At 42.4% G+C, this 19,564-nt stretch overlaps 2 protein-coding genes across 5 annotated transcripts in view; one reads left to right on the top strand and one right to left on the bottom strand.

Annotated features, from left to right (window-relative positions):
- The first annotated feature begins 1,576 nt into the window (after nucleotides 1-1,576).
- Nucleotides 1,577-14,506, top strand: DEGS2 (delta 4-desaturase, sphingolipid 2). The gene is made up of 3 exons (XM_041397019.1): nucleotides 1,577-1,659; nucleotides 4,270-5,012; nucleotides 12,208-14,506. Exons 2-3 carry the CDS (start codon nucleotides 4,296-4,298, stop codon nucleotides 12,349-12,351), a joined length of 861 nt encoding a protein of 286 aa, XP_041252953.1. The 5' UTR covers nucleotides 1,577-1,659; nucleotides 4,270-4,295; the 3' UTR covers nucleotides 12,352-14,506.
- Nucleotides 14,507-16,158: 1,652 nt separating this feature from the next.
- Nucleotides 16,159-19,564, bottom strand: part of EVL (Enah/Vasp-like) — a 77,315-nt gene continuing 73,909 nt past the window's right edge. For 2 of the 4 annotated variants that reach the window (XM_041400099.1, XM_041400108.1), the window contains 3 exons: nucleotides 18,253-18,319; nucleotides 17,818-17,875; nucleotides 16,159-16,763 (listed from right to left, as the gene is read on the bottom strand). In XM_041400099.1, the coding sequence (XP_041256033.1) occupies nucleotides 16,726-16,763; nucleotides 17,818-17,875; nucleotides 18,253-18,319 (163 nt within the window). In that variant the 3' untranslated portion in view covers nucleotides 16,159-16,725. The remainder of the gene's footprint in view (nucleotides 16,764-17,817; nucleotides 17,876-18,252; nucleotides 18,320-19,564) is intronic. The other 2 variants (XM_041400120.1, XM_041400115.1) reach the window with 2 other exon arrangements.

Genomic DNA, 19,564 nt, shown 5'->3' with positions numbered 1-19,564 from the left:
GTTTGAATTAATAATGGAATAATGATAGAATAATAATAATAGAATAATAATAATAATAATAGAATAATATAATATATTGAGTACCAGGTACATAATCAATTAGATCAGGTTGTTCAGAGCCCCATCCAACCCAACTTTTCCAGGAATGAGGCATCTGCAACCTCTCTGGGCAACCTGTGATAGTGTTTTACCACTCTCTTTGTAAAAAATTTCTTCCTTATGTCTAGATTAAATGTCTCCTCTTTTAGTTTAGAAGTATTACCCCTTGACCTATCACAACAAGCCCTACTAAACAGTCAGTCCACATCATTCCTATAAACCCCCATTAGATGCTGAAAGGCTATAAGGTCTTCCTAAAGCCTTTTCCTCTCCAGGCTGAACAGCCTCCATTCTCAACTCTCTCAGCCTTTCCCTACTGGAGAGGTGTTCCATCCCTCTGACAATTGTCAGCTCTCCTCTGGACTTGCTTCAACTCATCCATGTCATTCACTGGGGACTTGGGTGTGCTGTGCTTTTATAAGCAGGTTTTTGAGCTGAGCTGCTACAAGGCAAAACACTGTAATGTCAGTAAATGTCTTATTTTTTTTGTGTGTATTTATTTGGTACAAATACCACCTCCAGCACAGGACATGGAGTAGTAAAGCCTACATCCTGTGCCTGGTGCCTCTTTTGTCTGTTTTGGCAGGGACTCATAATCAATATAATGCAGTCTGGGACAGCAGTATCACAGATTTTTTTTTTCCTACATCTCTTTAACAAACCTTCTAAGTGCCTTATGCTGAAGAGTATGTCCAGTTTGACTGTATCAGTATGCTGCACCTGGAGTGAAAAGAAAGGAAAATTAAGAAATTAATTTTCTTCTCCTTTTACTGCTAGTTTCTTATTGATGTGGGCAAGGCTGCTGGTCCTTTAAACCTCTATCACCACTGTCTCTGTGGTGATGAACTCCTGCTCTTGTTCACTTTCAAATCCCATGTGTACCAAAATATGCAAGTGTGAAGTATGTAGTGTCACATCAATGAGAAATTGTATCTAGTGCCATCATTGGGACTTGCCTGAGATATCTCAGGGACAGGTTCAGTAGGACAGAGGATGAGTGAGAGTTCAGAACAAGGTATTTGCTATCTCTTGAGGAGGAAGAACAGCAGGACCTGGCAGCCAATGGCCTGTCCAGGAACAATTGCTCCAGCCCTAACTGAGGATCACTGTAGGGCTATGGTGAGTGCTCTTGGATCTCCAGAGAGAAGCATCAACAGAACAAAATACATAGTCATATTGTCAGTTTAGGCACTTGGTGAGTGAGACCTGCCTCTCAAAGGATGTGTAGAACAGTGGAGTCATCTCTGTGAAAAGTTAATTCAGTAAATGAGTTGTTTCAGAATGGTGAACCTTTCTGAAAATATACTTGCAGCATTTGTTCTCTCTTGACTTGTAAGAGTGGGGAATGCTGTCTCATCACTGTGGAGCTCTCTGGGCAGAGTTACTAACTACATTTACCTAAAGTGCCTGTGCTGCTTTGGCAGTGTGCTGACCTTGGAGAGTCATCCTTGTGCACTGCTGTACATCTACACCAGCGTCCCCACCCTCTCACAGCAGGACAGTGGCTCAGTCTGGACAACTGGAAGCAGCACACATGGAAAACCTATCTGCTGGCCAGAGGTAACAGACTTCCTCAGTGAGCTGGAGGCTGGGAGATGTGCTGTGCAGACACCAGAGCAGCTGGGTCTCTCCTGTTCTCATTGGATTATAAAGGGCAAAACTTTGTCCCATGCAGTCACATAACTGTAGCTGTTGTGTCCTGTCCTGTATGCCTTCATCCACCCCCTTGCCCAAGCCATGGTTCCTCTGTGAGGAAAAACCTGAATTTTCCATGCCATGGTTTCAGGATGGCTTTATCAGTATTAATGATAAACAGCCACAGTATTGTGGTTTGACTAGTATGCAAAAATTTACTGTTGGAGTTAATCATGTGTTGAATTTAATATTAAACCCTGGCAAGTTACTTAATAGCTGTCACCTGTGGTAAGTGCAACCTGCCTGCATTGCTGCTTGCACACACTGTTGCTGCCATTTGGCAGCAACTGCTCTGGAACGTTTTAAATGGAATCTGCAATCCTTGTTGGCTGCCACAGAAAGAATAGGTCAAGAACTTCCATTATTTTCAAAATGACAGTATGAAACATTTCTAATCAATTTTCTGATCCCATTAATTTTTTTTTTTTTTTTTTTTTTTTGCGGAGGGAGTCAGTGTGGCCTCAATTTGACCAGGCTGAGGAGCAAATTTGGTTGTTTTACATTTCATCTCCTGGTGACTGCAGTGACTTATCTCTACTATCCTCCTGATATGACAACATTTGAAGTGTCTTGACTTATTAAAGTGTCTTCTGGCTTTTGGACAGATGCCCCTAAGAAAGAGATTAAGCTACATAAAACTGCATGCCTGTATCAGTCTTTCTGACCAGGCTGTTATATTCTTGAACTTTAGAGTAAACTTTGGATAAGCAGCACTGTGTGTAAAACTAAAGTACCTATTCAGGTACTTGAGAACAACTTTTGACATGTTAACTTTATTGGTGTGAAAAACATGATTTCAAGAATGGTGAAAACAGCAACAAAAACCAAACCAGCAAAACAAAAAAACCCTGAAGTTTCTGGAGATTTTTGTCAAAATATTTGTCTGACTTTAGAAAGAGATGAACTTTCACTACAGCTTTCCCAGTACTTAGAAAATTTCTCTCTTGCCTTAATACTTCTCATGTTGACCTTGACCTCCTTATCCTCAGAAGATTTGAGTATATCTCCTTTGTCCTTCCACAGCACTTTTCTAATCTTTGTAATCTCTAATTTCTGTCAAGATGGGCTGAAGTTGGCCAAGAGGCTCAAGGGTTGTTGGAATGGTCGCAGAGCATGACCACATTAACCTGCTTCTTTAAGTAGCACTTCATCTTTTTGAGTTTCTGTAAACTTCTCAGGGTTCACTTCTACAAAAACCTTCTCTGCATCCAGCACTCAATATCTGCCACTGCTTTCAAGGTCACATAAATTACATGTATTGTCTCCAGCCTTTGTTTATAGTAGACACAGCTGCATAGATGCAGATCATTGTAATCTGATTTTATTGCATTGGTATTATACTGTGACAGTCAGATGATGTTTACTTTACTATTCATAAAATGGGCCCATGAAACTCACAGGGACACTGTAACCTCAGGGTTCAGAACTAGTGACTTCTTATGCACTTATCTGTGTAAGCTGCAATTACTGAGAAATGCAAAGTATGAGTTAAAGGAGGGAGGTCAGTACGTGGCTAAAAGCCATGAGGCAGCAGAAGGAATCATGTACAAGTTAATACTGGAAGTGAGAAGTGTGGATTTGCAAAGAGGAGATGTGAATCAGTGAACAGCACCTAGAGGATCAGCTGCACTCTGTATTTTATTTTCTTTTTAAAGGACAGATGAATGGCTGGTGGGACTGAAGGTCAATAAGCTAGTCCTGGCCTGACATGAGTCAGACTTCCAGGCCTAGCCCAGGTGTCTGTTGTACTGCAGTATTTGTGAGGTCTCATGAAGCTGTTGTGTGATAATCTATGTGGCTTTTATGCCTGCTTTTGGTATGTGACATGAGAACAGAGAAAAAGCTGCCATGCTGTACAGAGTCCTGATAATATTACTGACTTTACTGTGATGTTACTATGTGTGAAGAGTTGTACCTGTTGTGAGCACTGGTAAACACTCAAATAGTTAGAAATTTTTTTTAAATGCTGTGTTTGTCATCTAACCACAGAGCAAAACCTGGTGAGCCTGTTGCTCAGCTCTCTCCTCTGCTTGTGTGCTTGAAACAGCAGTGTGAAAAGGGCTACAAAGAAGGCAGTTGTATCCCTTTAGTGGAAAATAACATCTGAGCAAAATACAAAAGGACATGTAAAACTTAAAAACATGACAGAAGGTGTTTCTTAGAGCTTAAATCCTGTAGGATTTGGCATATTACTTCTCATCACTGTGAAGCAATACTCATTGTGGGAAAGGCACATTATGCCACAGAGAGACCATCAGGGTATTTTTTTTAATATGTCTATCTCAATATCAGTCAGAACTGGACATGATGCTGGAACTAGTAAAACTTTCACCATAGTGGCAATTCTACTTTGGAATTAAGATTTTATAAAACCAGGGCCTCAAACATAGTGCAATAAAATCAGAGAGTCACAGAGGTGATTGTGTTCACCTAATTCTGATCTAACCAAGTTTTTCTCTGCATTTTTCCCTTTAGCAAAATATCCAGAGATCAAGACTCTGATGGGACCAGATCCACATTTAAAGTGGATTGTATCTGGAATGGTTTTCATGCAGCTTCTGGCATGCTACCTGGTGAAAGACTTATCCTGGAAATGGATTTTCTTCTGGGCTTATGCTTTTGGGGGTTGCATCAACCATTCCCTGACCCTCGCCATCCATGATATTTCACACAACGTGGCCTTTGGGAACAAGCAGGCCAAGTGGAACCGGTGGTTTGCAATCTTTGCCAACTTGCCCATTGGCATCCCCTATTCCGCCTCCTTCAAGAAATACCACATTGACCATCACCGGTACCTGGGAGGGGACAGCTTGGATGTGGACATTCCCACAGACTTTGAGGGCTGGTTTTTCTGCACACCTCTTCGGAAGCTGCTGTGGCTGTTCCTCCAGCCTCTGTTCTACAGTCTGAGACCACTGTACGTGAACCCCAAAGCAATCACACGGATGGAAATTCTTAATGCTTTCGTCCAGTTTTCTATAGACCTCATAATTTACTACCTGTGGGGGCTCAAACCTGTTATTTACTTAATAGCAGGTAGTATTCTTTGCTTGGGTTTTCATCCCATTTCTGGGCACTTCATAGCAGAACACTACATGTTCCTAAAAGGGTATGAGACATACTCTTATTATGGACCTCTGAACTGGCTCACCTTCAATGTAGGCTACCACATGGAGCACCATGACTTCCCCAGCATTCCTGGATGCAGATTGCCCATGGTAAGTACAGCATGAGCATGAGTGAGTTGGATTTTTATGAAAGCTGCTAAACTGTGTCAAAGAAAACACTCCAAATCATAGCAACTGATGAGTTTAAGAGAAAAAAAAAAAAAGGGAAAAAAAGAGAACAGCTTTTTGGATTTGTTTCTAATTAATTTTAAGCCAGAGATTGAGAGAAATGGCTGTAAAACTGCTGTAATACTTGGTTTATTTGATGCAAACTAGAACATCTGATCCTCAGAGGGCTTGAGGAATACCTTTTACATGATAAAAGGTATCCTCCAGACATTTAAAGCCGCCAACAAGGCTTTAAATGTCTGGATTTACATCCCTCAGCCACTAAGTTTCGACTCTGAAAGTTTCAAGACCCATCTAAAGGGAGGCAGGTGGCAATTGCTACTTTAAATTTGTCTAATGATCAATCTGCTAACTATATTTCTTGATTAACATCAAAGAATTTTTTTCTGGTTTTGAGATGACATAACTTTTGGGGCATGTTCCAGCCTGACACAGGTAGCACTGGAAAATAAAGCCGCACTCTCTGAGACTTCTTTTAGCTCTCCTGCCCCACCCACAGAAACTGAGGAGGCCTGGTCTGTCACTGGGAAAGCACTGTGGCTTTCCTCCTTTGAAAGGCAAACCCCTTTTTGTTTATGTTTTATCAGTTGTGGGAATCAAATTTGCAAAGCCCAGGTGTCTAGGAATGGTTTTCCATCTCCCTCCAGGTGTGTAGCTGCTCTTGTGTGTTTTATGCAAGGGCTCCTCAGCAGGTGCTCGCAGAGTTAGAGGTACGTGACTTCCAAGGATTACTCCTACATATCAGTTCTCTGATGTAACAGGAAGGAAACATCTTTCTGTGGCCTGATGCAAAGTGTGGAACTGCTGCTCAATATCCATACGAGGTGGAGGTAGAGCCTGAGGCTCAGGAGCTGTGACCTCCCCACCACTACTGATACCAAGTGCAACTTCTGTGATGGCATAGCTGGGGAAACCCTGCTCTATGGGCTCATGTTCTCCATCACCGACACGCTCCCTGAGAGGAGATCCAAATCAGCGGGAGATTTTCTTGTGTAGAAGAGTGTGGGAAGCCTCTATATAGCCTGCAATTGTGTTTCAATCACTCCTTTGTTGCTGGAGGTCTGTCCTGGAGACTCTGCCTGTTCCTGGTGAGGCCCAGAGGAGCTGGTGCAGCAGCCCACACTTGGATATGGAGCTCTCCTGTGAGGCACTCCCATCACTGATACACCCCATAGCTCAGCGGGGAAGTGCCTGTGCTTGGCTTTAGTTTCAAATGTTCAAACTTGTTATATGGGCTTAGATACTTAGATTATCAAAATTAATATAGAAGAGAAGGAGGTTAGCTCAGTATCCTGCACAAGGGAAGTGAGTGACTAATTGAACTTGCTGGGACTGTTGCTCCAGCCTTGATTGAGACCTGAAAAGCTCTTCTCCACCCACACCACAAATAGTTCAGCCTAATTCCTTCAGGCAGTGCAGCAGCTGAAGTGTCTGCCCTCCTGCATAAAGAGGATGGAGTCATTAGCTGAATTTCATGGGCTTCTGTTCACGTGTGTTTTGCTCTTTGTCAACTGAGACTTGCCCTGCTGGTGGAGGAGAGAGCAGGCTTGTCAATCACTGTTGCCTGACAGAACTATATGGAAGACTTGGAGTCTGACGAGAGATCAATTACAAGTAAAAATTCTATTAAAAATAATTATATTAAAAAAAATATATATTTTCTTTGGCAAAACAGTTTCCATAGAAAATCCTTTAAAACAAATTGGTTAGGCTTTTCTGCAAAATGAGAAAAAAAATCTCTGCTCCTCTGATGAAAAGAGATAAGGAAACAGATCCTCTCTGATTAACTTAAAATCCTGAACTTCATAGCAGGTAAGAAACCTCACCTTGCTCTACTTTGCTTAACCTCCTGGCAAAGTCTTCATGTACCAAAGATCTTTTCTTTCAGATTTAGTCTCAGACACTTGAACTTCTAATAGTTGCATTGTGTAATATGGATGATCTCTCAGTGAGACTATTTTTATTTTTAATTATTGGCAAATAGAAATGGAGTAAAGATCTCTATTTTTAAAGATATATCTTGCATGATTGAGATCAGGGGAGAAATAGGATTTGAGAATAACTGGATCTTAATCTTGGAAAGTAACTAGCTTTTCAGCTTGCTTATCAGGAAAGTAAATTCAGCATTTTCCTTTGTTACAGGTGTGTCATTCAGAACGTTCTGAGTAATGTGTTTGCCACTGGAAAGACCTTTACCCTAGGACTGTGACAGATTTGAAAGAGGAAGAATTAGGCTGTGCTCATAAGCTTATGGATATTAAAGATGAATGACATGGGTGTGCAGTAAGAACTTGTCCCACTAGTATAATGAGAGATTACACAAGAGACCATGAAATTTAACTTTGCAATGAAGGACCTGCTCTAAGAAAAACCCCTGTAGACTTAAGAATAGATTTGTCTTTGAATGAAGTCTTACAACTATAAAATATTGCATTGTTTACCAAATGAGTAAAGAGATCCATTCTTCATTGTGTGAAGGACAGAGTTATGGAGGGAGGAGATTGGAGAAGAAGGAGGAACTCTATTAGAAGCTGCAATAAAAGCAGCAGTGTTACCAGGGGCAAACTAGTTACTCATTAAGCTTGTGGGAAAAGGAAAAGACATGGTATGAAACCAGATTTATTAGACAGACAAGACTGGAAAACATGGCAGATGTGCTGGTTTTGAATTGCAGATTTCATTAACCCTATGATGGCCAGGAGGGCTAGTTCCAGTGCCCACCATCCTGTGGTGGGGATGTGGGACTATAGAGGGAACTTCTAGTAATAAGCCTTTGAGCATTCTAAACGTAATTTTGCAGCTTTGTGTCGTAAGGATCTCTAGTTTCTGTATAGCCTCAGGACAAAGCGTGTGTAACAGCCATGCTGAAATACTAGACTGCATTTAACTTTTGTACCTATCAGATATAAAGAGTATGAGTAGGGTCCTGTCACTGTGCTTTAAAAGTACAGAACCAGAACAAAAGTTTCAGTCCAAAAGATGTCGTTTCTTGCCCTGCCACCTTGACCTACTTGAAGAAAAGCCTCAATATACCATGTGCCAAGTGCCTAGTAATTATCCCGCAGACTTTGCAATCTCTTGTTATCCTTCCATGATAACAGAATCTCAGAATGGGTGAGGTTCAGCCTCTCTGCTCAAATAGGGTTATTCTGGAGCACATGGCACAGGATTGTGTCCAGATGGTTCTTGTATCCCTGGTGAGGGAGCCTCTCTGGGCAGCCTCTTCCTGTGCTCAGTGACTGCACAGTAAAGAAGTGCTTCCTCACGTTTGGGTGGAACTTCCTGTGCATCAGTTTCTGCCTGTTGTACCTTATCCTATTGCTTGGTAGCACTGAGAAGAGCCTGGGTCCATTCTTTTTGCACCCACCCTCCAGGTACTTAAAGATATTGATGAGGTTCCTTCTCAGTTGATTTTTTTTTAAGCTGAAGAGGCCCAGCTCCATCAGCCTTTTCTCATTGGAGAGATGCTCCAGTCCCTCAGTCAACTTTGTCACCCTGCACTGGACTCACTCCAGGAGCTCCATGTCCCTCTTGTACTGAGGAGCCCAGAACTGGGCACTGCACTCCAGATGTGCCTCACCAGGACCGAGCAGAGGGGCAGGATGGCCTCCCCTGACCTGCTTGCAATGCTCTCTCTAATGCACCCCAGGATACCATTGGCCTCTTTGGCCCCCAGGGCACTGCTGGCTCATGGACCTTGCTGTCCACAGGACCCCCAGGTCCTTCTCAGAGCAGCAGGCTGCCCCCAGCCTGTGCTGATACCTGGGATTATTCCTCCCCAGGTGCAGGACCCTGCACTTGCTCCTGTTACATTTCAGACAGCTCTTGTGTAATTTTAATTTACAAACTAGCAATGAGTTAAGACTTACAGCTGAGATAAGGAAGAAGGCAGGGAGGAGTTGAAGAAAGATCACCTACAATGCAATATATGGAGAGCTTGAGGAGCAGGATTTTTGAATACTTAATTACAGTGCCATCTTCCTTAAGACAATCTATGATCTGGCCACAAAACTTGCTCCCTGGAAACTGCCATTTACAGGCTTTGTACTGTAACACAGAGGGTGACTCTTCCAGCCTCAACCATACTTAATACATATAGAATCATTAAGGCTGGAAAAGACCTCCAAGATCATTGAATCCAAACTTTGATTTAATACTACCATATCAACTAAACCATAGGATGAAGTGCCATGTTGAGTCATTTCTTGAACACTTCCAGGGGTGGTGACTCCACCACATCCTTGGGCAACTGTTCTGATGTTTGACAAGTCTCAGTGAAGAAATTCTTTCTGATGTCCAACCTTCTCCCTTGGTGCAGCTTGAGGCCTTTTTTCTCTTGTCCTGCTGCTTGTTGCTTGGGAGAAGAGGTGGAGCCCCACCTGGTTACACCCTTCTTTCAGAAAGTTGTAGAGTGATAAGGTCTCCCCAGAACCTCCTTTTCTGCAGGCTAAACAACCCCAGCACTCCTCATATGATGCATTTAAAAGGGAGCCTGCATTAAACCCCAATTACTGCCCTTCCACTATCCAGTTTTTCTGGTAGATAAGGTTCTCTGTGTATGGAGATGCTGAAAGAAATAATGAAAAATGAGACAGTTTTGTTGGAAACTTTTGCATAGATCCATTATAAAAGAGAAACATATTTTAAAATTCTTTCCTGCCATGTGCTAGCAAGACAGGAACATGTATCTACCAAATTTCCTTCTTTTCCTTAAGAAAAACTTTCAGAAGTCCCCCCTCCAACTGCATTCATTAAATTTTCTCTTTCCTCTGTTCCTTATTGCAGTTTCACTTTCCCCTCTCCATATTTTCTGTGCATCTGATACAGTTGACCTGCCCAGAGACCTTGCAGTGGTGCAAGTGGTGCCTGCCTTCCTGCACAAGGTGCTGCTCGTGGTTGCAATAGCTATTGGGCTGAACATAGGCAGGCTGTTTGTTGGCCTCTTCTCTGGGCTATTTTTTGCTACTTTGTCGCTACTACTTTTCCTTTGGAGCCTTTGGAGCCAGAGGATGCAGAGTGAGACATTGCTCCTAGGAGCTGAATTGGTTTCTGTGAATCTCCAGCCTTCTACTTCCATGTGCAAGGGGCAATCTAGGAAAACTTCCTGAAGCTCTTGTAGTGGTCAGAATATAACATGGTCAAGTGCTCTGCAGGATAATGTAACTACTTAAGAAAACATGGTTTGGTTCAGAGGACAAGGAATACATAGGGCTCTGGGGAAGAGGGGAATGGTAGACTTGCCATGTGAACTTGAGTAGTGTAAATGAGGGCTAAACTACAGTTGAAAGGCAGAATTCAGGCAGAATTTCTGAAACTGAGGTAGGAAGGAAGGTCTAAGCAATTGTGTGCTAGGAAATGACCATGTCAGAGCTAGAGTGAAGCTTTTGAAGCTGGTATTTGAGCCCCCCTTTGTGTTTGCGTGAGGCCTCATGAGTAACCTTCATTCAAGGGAGCTTACTGTGGAAATAGTCCTCCCTCTCATCCTCTGGTTATTTCAATTACCCAGCTGGGAAAAGGGAGGATACAATACCCAGATTAAATTATTTCTGACTGGGGTTACAGAAAGAGCAGAGAACCAAATCTGCATCTCCAGAGATCTTGGAAAGCTGGAAATCACCTCTCTTCCTTTCTTCTTTGTTAATGACTATTAACAAATATCTCTAAGGAGAAATCCTGATATTATCTGAATATAATTGAAAATTAACCATTGAAAATTAACTACTTTGAAGTACAAACCAATGCTTTAAAGCAGGATAGAGAAAATGATTATGAAGTTGGTGTTATTCAGTGAAAGACAGAATACAGTCAAACCTGAACTGAATCTTCCACCTCCAGCACAGCACTACCATGCCAGGAGCACAAGAAGTGTGTAAGGGACAGAGGTACAGAGGTAAAAGATCTTAATGACTCTTGTACATTATCCAACCTACTTCACAGAGAAGTGTCTACTAGGAAGCTGAAGTAATGGGGTAATTAGCAGGGAGCCATACTAGTTTATAATTTAACTTTCACTGGAATTCTTACCTTTTCACAAGCAGTCAAATGCTGTGCTAAGGTTGTCCCATTATACCTTGGGTGGTGATGAGACCCCCTTCCTACATGAGGATTTCTGTGAAACCCTTTCTCTCTTCACTGGAATCTGCACTGTGCTCAGTGTAGCTGGCTTTAAAATTCTGCAGGTTTTAAAGAGAGAAGTCATGTTGTCTAGCAAGACAAACTACTCTAGAGCTTTGTTTGTCTAGGAGGTGGAGCTGCAATAAAACCATGCCCAAGCAGTTATGTGCAAGCGTACTATAGTTAACAGATTCTGCTGCCTCATAAATGTGTTCAAAAAGCAAAGCATCTAGTTGGAGCAGGAATAATAACTGATAGCTTGGGAATCCTTACAGTCCCCTGAACCTGCCAGCTTTGAAACCTCTTTGTCCTCTGGTTCTGGCCTAACTCTCACTAGAAGTACCACCCCAATGATGCACAATGCTTCTCTGATGGCAACAGTCTTAAGACTTTGGGAATTGTAGCAGGGATGAAATTTTATTAGACTTGTGACATAATAATGAATCTCACAGTATTTTTGGTATCAGACTGAGAAGAACAGACCACCCCTGTGATTTTCTTTGCCTGCTGGAGGAACTCCTGTCTTGTATTTGCATCATGGTAGCAGAATGCAGGGTAGAAGACAAAGCGTAGGCGAGGCTGTGTCTGTCGTTTTCTCAGTTGTTAATCCTCTCTTACCCAGAACCCTCAACAGAAGAATATTAAGAGTGGCAAACAGGGCCTTAAATATAGTGTGCTGGAGTCTTGGCAATTGATAAAATGGATAAAGTATCTCTCATTGTGGAGATCCCACCACCTCTGAAATGAGACAAAATAGTTCTGACTGAAGGCAGCAATCCATCGCCTTTCAAATTGTGACACTGTGAGGCAAAACTTACATCAGAAATCTGTTAAGAAGTATCTAAAGGCATTTAAGCACATCTCATTTGGCTGAACTTCAGAAGCTCACAAGCAATAACAAGTAACTTCAGGTAATGGTTGTGCTATCAGATCTGAATGTGAAGGTTGAAACACACCTGACTCTGTGCAGCCAAACAGCTCATTCTCTCTCTTCTTCTTCCAGGTGAAGAAGATTGCAGCAGAATATTATGATAACCTCCCATATCATCAGTCCTGGATTCGAGTTCTGTGGGACTTTGTTTTTGATGACACTCTTGGTCCTTATTCAAGGGTTAAGAGACTGTGCAAGCTGGCAAAGGAAAGCTAATGGGGTAGCTCTTCCTGCTTCAGTGGTGTGTGTTTGTTCATTCCCATGACTTCAGTTTTCTGCAGAAATAGAAGGATCTTTGTGTGAACTGAATTAAAGTTGGTGTCTTATGCTTATGCCAAGAGGATGGGTGTGAAAATGAAGCAATTTTAGACAACTGATGCTTTTTAATAAAGGATATTTGTATATGCAACCCTCAGAACCTAGATTAGAGTGAAATATAATTAGGCAAACTTTTAGTCTAGGCTTAGAATTAACTTTCTGGGACACATGTGCCTAAGCCTAAGTTTTAGCTTTGTCTGTAAGAGGAATGTTTGTTGTGTGTTATGAGTGAGCGTGTGTGTGTGTAGCTCAAGACTGGTTTCTCTTGGTGCCAGATTGGAAGTAGATGCTCTGTGTGCACAGGACTGTGGAAGCAGGGAAGACTGGCATGCAGAAGTAAATGATACTCTCTGGAGAACACAAGGGTGCTTTTAGCTCAATGTATTGTCTGATTGAGTATCTTCTGATAATTGCTAATAGCAGAAATTTTATATATGCAATGGAATATGTTTATATTTTTGTATGTCTGTAACATTATTTCAGTAGCTGCTGTTTGATCTTCATTCCAGAGCTTTGTCTAAACCTTTTTTGAATGAATTTCCATTCTTAGGATATAATACTATTGCTAACTGACAGATCTGAACTGTGGCAAGGAAAAATCCTTTTTTTAATCTTCCATCTACTTCCTGATCATCAGCATGGATGTGCCTCTGAGGAACTGGGTAGTCCTTTCTCACTCACCTTTTCAACAGTATTCATACCTTCATGTATCTCACCCTTTTTCCCACTGTAATTCCTCTGGAGAAAGGACAGGTTCTAGTTTTAATTTTTCCTTGCCAAAACTATTAGCATTCCTGGCCACCTTTCTTGGTGTCCTCTATATTACACGCCTTTATGTACACGGGAGTTAGGAGTATGTGTCAGTGAAGACATGGAGATGTCTTCATCTTCACGGTGGTATTTTTTCCTAACTACCTAACAGAATAGTGGCAATTTTTTTTTCTTTTGTCATTTAAGGGGCACAACTTGTCATTTGGGAAGCACATGATACTCCAGCTATGTAAAATTGCCACTGATGGTGTTAAGGGGATGTACCTGGAACATGGAGATGAGGTTGTTTCTCTCTCTGTATCTCTTACTTGGTGCTATTGACATTAACCTTCATCTCTTATTTCTACCCACTGGCATACTAAAATCTTCCTGCCTGTCCTCTCCAATTATAAACTTCTGGCTATCCTCAATAATTCTGTATCATCAAAAACCTTAATCAACATAACCTTTTTCCAAGCAGCACAATATCTTTGGAGTCAGGAATTCAGATGCCATCTAGTAAATCCCCTCTAACATGAAAGCTGGCAAAATATTTCTGTCCTTACAAAGTGGTTAAAAGAGAGAAATTATATAGTTATATATAATTGCTCTGTAGCCCTCTAACAGTTGGGTTATTTTATTCTGGAAGTCCATGGCTGTAACAAAGAAAAGTTTACTGTGCAGCCTCATTGGTCCCTCAGAATATTAGACCTGGGAAGACTGATTTCCTCACTAAACATGATTTTGTTCCTTCCTTAACAGCACTGGATCCAGTGAGCCAGTCTATGTGTTCTCTAGGCAGGTGAGCTAACCTGCAGCCATTTGGGTTCCTCCTTCATTTCCCCATTCTCCATTTTTCTCATGCATGTGATTTTTGGCAGTTGGGTAAATAAATACCCAGGCTTGCTCAGCCGATCAAGATCCTTTGTTATACAGGGGCTGAGCATCTGTTTATTCACCAATACTGTTTTGTGCTTTTGGACAAGAAGAGCAAGAATGAGGGTTCTTCCAGCACTTCAGCCTTTACTGATTCCTCAGTGATGAACATACTTAAGACATTATCTCTGAATTATTAAAGCTGCTTTTCTCCCAAAGGAAGAGGCGCTGGTGTGGGAATTTCCATTACCTTTGTATCAGTGCTCATGACAGGGAATTTCAGTTTTTTATTAATTTACTTCAGATTTGCTGGCACTCTGATCACATATTCAATTTCCTGTGTCTTTAGCAGTTGTTCCTCAACTCTCTTGTCCAACTTAATAAGTTAATATAAAAACCACAATAAAGATTATGCTATCTTCCTCAATATGACTATTGTCCTTATCCTCTTTGATGAGTGACCTTATGCTGTAAGGTCATTGTAAGTCATGCTTACTCAGCTGTTTCATGATCTGGTCACCCACCTGCTGTGGACTACTAACCTAGCCTGACACAGAGGCTCTGGTGTAAATGAGCCAACCAAAATTGGCAGCTGCTTCTTCACCTGCCTCCCATCAGTATTTCCATCATGGTCCCAACTTGCTCAGCCTGGGCAGCCCCACATTCCTCCTGCTCAGCACTGTCCATCGCAGCAGGAACTGGCTGGAAGCCTGCAGTGCCTGCCGATGTGCAATGTGAGCTGAGTGCCAGAGTGTGGGGTGCTGCTGGAGAAGGCTGTGATCCTGTTCTCTCCACAGGCGCTTGTCTTTGCTACTACCAGTGATGTTGGCAGAAGGAGTTTTTTTTCATAACCACAGGGCATATGGGTCTGGGTTAAAAGTGTTTTAAAGCTATTTATAGTTTTATTCCCTTTCCTTAAAAATTGATCCAGATCTCCTTCATTGTTTGGGCACACTAAGGCTCTGGTAAATAGCTGTATGAGAGGAAGGATTGGAGAGTGATGTCCCCTTAGATTTCTGCTATGTAAGATGCCTGTGGCCTGTTGCAGTGGCTCAACAAGCCCAGTACGAAAGGACACCCTTTTCTGCAGAGAGAGCTGGCAAACTGAATTACTCTCTGGGAGGAGAGAATCCTTGGGTAGTGCCACTTCTGGAAATAAGCCACCTTGCACATCCCTGTCACTGGAGCTGAAGGCTGGGAACTGGCACAGTGCTAGTGATGCCAGGACTGCTCCCCTGCCAAGCTTCACCTTCTGCCCCACACACTTTGCTCCCACTATTAAGTGTCCCTGTGCAAACTTCAGCTTATTATGTCGTAATTATATGAGGCCTACAAAAGTAATTGAAGAAAGAAAGAAAATCCAGTTACAGCAGCTGGCTGATGTTAACACAGGGGCATCCAGGCTGTACAACATGGTTATTACTGACCTTAGGCAGAATTCCAAGGAAAAACATGAACCATGCCAAGCACTGGCTGTAAAGGAAACAATTTCATGGCCTGGATGATATGACTGGCTGTGCACAGTTAAGTGTTCAGTGTCCTGTACCAGTAAAGCTCAATACCTGCACGCCATTAACAAATGACTCTCCTTAAGTCCCTAGTCACAGTGCTGTGCCTGGGATTTCAGTTTGCATCCACCTGATACCTTTGGTAGCCTTGTTCTGCATAAACACCTCCCTTTCATTACTGCAAATCTGCAGAAGCGCAGATGATGGGACCTGTGATTTTTCAGTGACAGCAGGAGATGTGGTGGGACAGACAGTGGTGGCCTGAGAAGAGCCTTAAGCCACTGTCCTTCACTCGCTTTGGCAAAACATTGCTGAGGCTGTGGCAGGCTGACTGCAGGACGTGGTGCTCAGGCAGCCATGTGAGAGGGCTGGGCAGGTGAGGCCACGTGTGCCCGTGAGAGAAGGCAGGGCTGCTGCACTGCACCAGCCACAAGGCGCTCCGGCTCTCTCCTGGTGCTCTGCAGGGCAGGAGGCAGAGATGCCACCCCACAGCGAGTCTCAGTCACCTTCCTCTTACCACCAAGTGACACAGGAACTGAAGGGACAAATGAAACCAAGAAAGGCAGGGCCGTGTGGACAATAAACAGTTTATTACCAATATGAACACAGATACTGTGATGCACTGACGTACCATTTTTTAATATTGTGATAACTCTGAGACAAAGAACTTGTTGGCTGACAACTAAACATGTCTCTTTCTTCTGGTGATGCCTCAATACATTTCTGTTGGCAAAGGATCTTCATTTACATTGCAGACTACTAGTAAAATTACTTTGAAGTCATCTATCAAAAGCAAATGGTTCACATGTGTTCTTATCTACTACTAAAAAGAAAGGTAATACATTTAAATAAGCAAATACAAAATACAAAAAAGGCTGACAAATCCAATGTGCAGTGTCAGATGAAATCTAAAAAATCCAGAAATTTAAAATTTAATAATCTTTAGATTAAGACTTGTAAAATGAAGCGAATCCAAGGCAGCAGCAAGCTTCAAAGTGTGCTGAGTCTGCTAATAAAAAGGGTGTAAGAACAAAGACAGTGCCGGTGTCCTCTCTCACCATCTTGCATGACCTTGGTACACTTAGAAATGATCCAATCTTCCTAGCATTCTTAGTACCGTCCAAATGCTTTGCAAGCATTATGTTGTACTGATTCTACTCAACTCCTGCCGTATGGCTGGAAAACCAAACCAGAGAGTTAGTGCATAATGGTACATCCAGTGGCATGGAAATCGCTAAGTGCAGAGGTTGCAGAAAGTACACGCTGGTAAAAGGATGAGTGGAGGGTAAAAGGATGAGTAAGGGTAAGCAGTCAGCTGCTGGCTTGCAAACTGCAGTACTACTGTGAGAAGTTGCATCTGTGGTGTATGTGAATGCCTCATTTTGCACTGGAATGAACTAGGGAGGCTCTGAGGGCCAAGCTGCTGGGACGGTAGCGTATGGACAAGGGTGTCTCCAACTGCAAACTGCCTCAGAGGTTTGTGAGCACACAGATCTAGGGCAAGGGCACAGGGAATGGATTTTAGCTGTTTTACAGTCTCCTCTTTTTCCCCTTCCCTGTGAATCTAAGGTGGGGAGTGCAGGGTGTGGACGTGCATCTTCCTATGCCCTAATGTGGCCTTCAAATGGGAATCTTGCTGTGCATTTCAATAATGGCCCTGAAAAATACCTTCAGTTGTAAACTGCAGAGCAATTTATAAAAAAGTACTGATATATTTGGTACAGCTGCTGTACTTTTCAATGTATTATAACAATATGTGTCTATTTGAAAAGCTGTAATCGAGTGAAGGTCTGAAATAACTCTTCAAGCATAGGAAACCTACAGAAGATTTTGGGAAGGATTTCCAGTTAGCTTCCTTTGCCCCCTCCTCATCCCGGACCTGTGTGGCCGGCAAGTTACAAGTGATTTCATGCTTGCTGATTGTGATAAATTGACGTGCCATGGGCTACAGGCAGGCCCTTTCTCACCCTCCCACCTGTGAGAAACACCAGCCAGCGAATTTCTCATAGGCTGGTGGCAAAAATGCTCATCAACAGCATAATAAAGGATGTAAGTGCAGTGTTATGGTAGAGCTCAGATAAGGTAGATGCTTGTTCTTCAAATGAGTGTATAAATCAAAGCTGTTCAGAGAAGTCTGAAAACACCAGGGAACTCTCTGCAGTTCCTATCATCTTATCTATGGAAAATTAGTCATAAAGATGAGAAAAATAATAATTTTTCTCTTTCTTACCATCAATTATCTCCTCTTTCACTTTGTGTAACTCTCTTACAACTTCCTCCAATATTTCCTGATGAGACAAAACACAAGTCAGCTGCTCAGAATTTCCTTCTAACTGGTGGAAGAAAATGCAAGTTTAACATGGTTGTGCTTGTCCCCCACCTCCATTGCTGGTCAGAGCCTAGCACTGCTAACAGCTACGTCTGCACTCCCAGGCACGGATGCAGAGGATGCTGGCATATTTACTTGCACATTTCTGTGCAGACATAATGATGAAATAGCAGTGAGATTGTGCTCTCCTGCTGCTCACCAGCTAGCCCTTCCCTAGGCACCTAGTTATAGAGGAAATCAGAAGACTGAACAGCCGTTTTGCTTGTACAGCGCATGCATGGGGGAAAATGGGTAGCTTGCCAAACCTCTAAAAGTGCCAATGACATTTCCACTCACCTGTTTCATTCGATCAAAATCTAAGGCATCCATAGCCACATCATTGCTGCTGCTCACTGGCTTCATCCTTGAGAAATGGAAGAAAAGCATAAAAAAGCCAGTCAGTTTCCTGCAATGTGTGCTAAGCTGCACCCACCTGATGGTGTGGATGGTGTGGATGAAATCCACCCCAGAGCAGAAGCACCAGTGTTCAAGTGCTGGACAGGAGGTTCCCTATTGTGCTGCTCAGGAATATTTGGCAGGCAGAGAGCAGCACTGCTCCTGTATGCACAACCTGACTCTCAAAGATGCTGTGATTTTTTTTTTTTTTGGTGTTGGGAATCTCAACGATTTCAGATTAGAAAATGCTGAGGGGATAAAGCCTGTTGAACATTGCTTTTTATTACAGCATTTGCAATTTGCAAGCTACATGTCTGGTTTTCTCTCACAGCCCCTTTCCTGCATAGCAGCCCTGTCCTGGCAATCTAGGTTTTCACTGGGTGCTAAAGTAATAGTAGGTTAGAGCTTAGAAAAATATTACTGGGAAAATAATAACCCACTAATCCTTTCCTTGGAAGACTTCAATGAGTCAAGTGTGGCTTGTTGATAGTGCTATGTATCACAGTCATTTTTTATTGACTCAGAAACAAAACCAGTCTGGCCTTAATGGCTAGTGCACCTGAGTATTATCAGTCTTTCTGCATGGCATCAGTCAGTGGGCTGAGCCATGATGACATCTAATAAAATAAATTACGGAACTAGAAGCCGTTTGCTTTTCTCTTTTAACCAGTAACTCTAAAACATTTTAAAAACTAACCATGCTATACAAAGGCTTCAAATAACTTTGCCATCATCTTTAAGCCCAAACTGGGGGCTGGTGGAGATGCTGCTGCTCCTGAGCGTTGAACCCTTCCTTGGGAAATCTTGACGTGTGTCCTACCATCTCACAGCTAACAGAGTTAAGAAAGATCCAAATGCCATCAAACTGATCAGGAATGGAAACAGGTCACCATGGAGAGCTTTAGAAATCTGCCCTGCTTCCCCCACAGAAGTCTTTCAAGCAATCACTACTACTGCTGAGCACTACTCCAGGCGCTAAATTAGGAAACCATTTTTTCCCACTGAATTCCTCCTCCTGGGATACAATGCCATTATAAAAGATAGCTACTGAAATGTGATGGCTGCTTTAAATAGTCCATGTTCCATTCCCATTCCCAAGGAGGATGAATGGTCTTTTTCTATCTATTTGAAGCTCATGTATTTCCTAGAACCAGCATGTTTCACTGGTTTTAGGAGAGCTGGCAAAACTATATTTTGCTATAGTAACACTGAT

The sequence above is a fragment of the Onychostruthus taczanowskii genome, unplaced genomic scaffold, assembly GCF_017590055.1.
Source record: "Onychostruthus taczanowskii isolate IOZ18803 unplaced genomic scaffold, ASM1759005v1 scaffold1, whole genome shotgun sequence".
Taxonomy (NCBI): Eukaryota; Metazoa; Chordata; class Aves; order Passeriformes; family Passeridae; genus Onychostruthus; species Onychostruthus taczanowskii.
Note: the sequence above shows the minus strand (reverse complement) of the source record. Positions and strands in the feature narration are given on the sequence as shown.

Bases quoted from the DNA above. Each gene is read 5' to 3' on its own strand.
- DEGS2 (XM_041397019.1), top strand. From the start codon at position 4,296: ATGGGACCAGATCCACATTTAAAGTGGATTGTATCTGGAATGGTTTTC. The intron at 5,013-12,207 runs GTAAGTACAGCA...TTCTTCTTCCAG, and splicing joins CTGGATGCAGATTGCCCATG to GTGAAGAAGATTGCAGCAGA.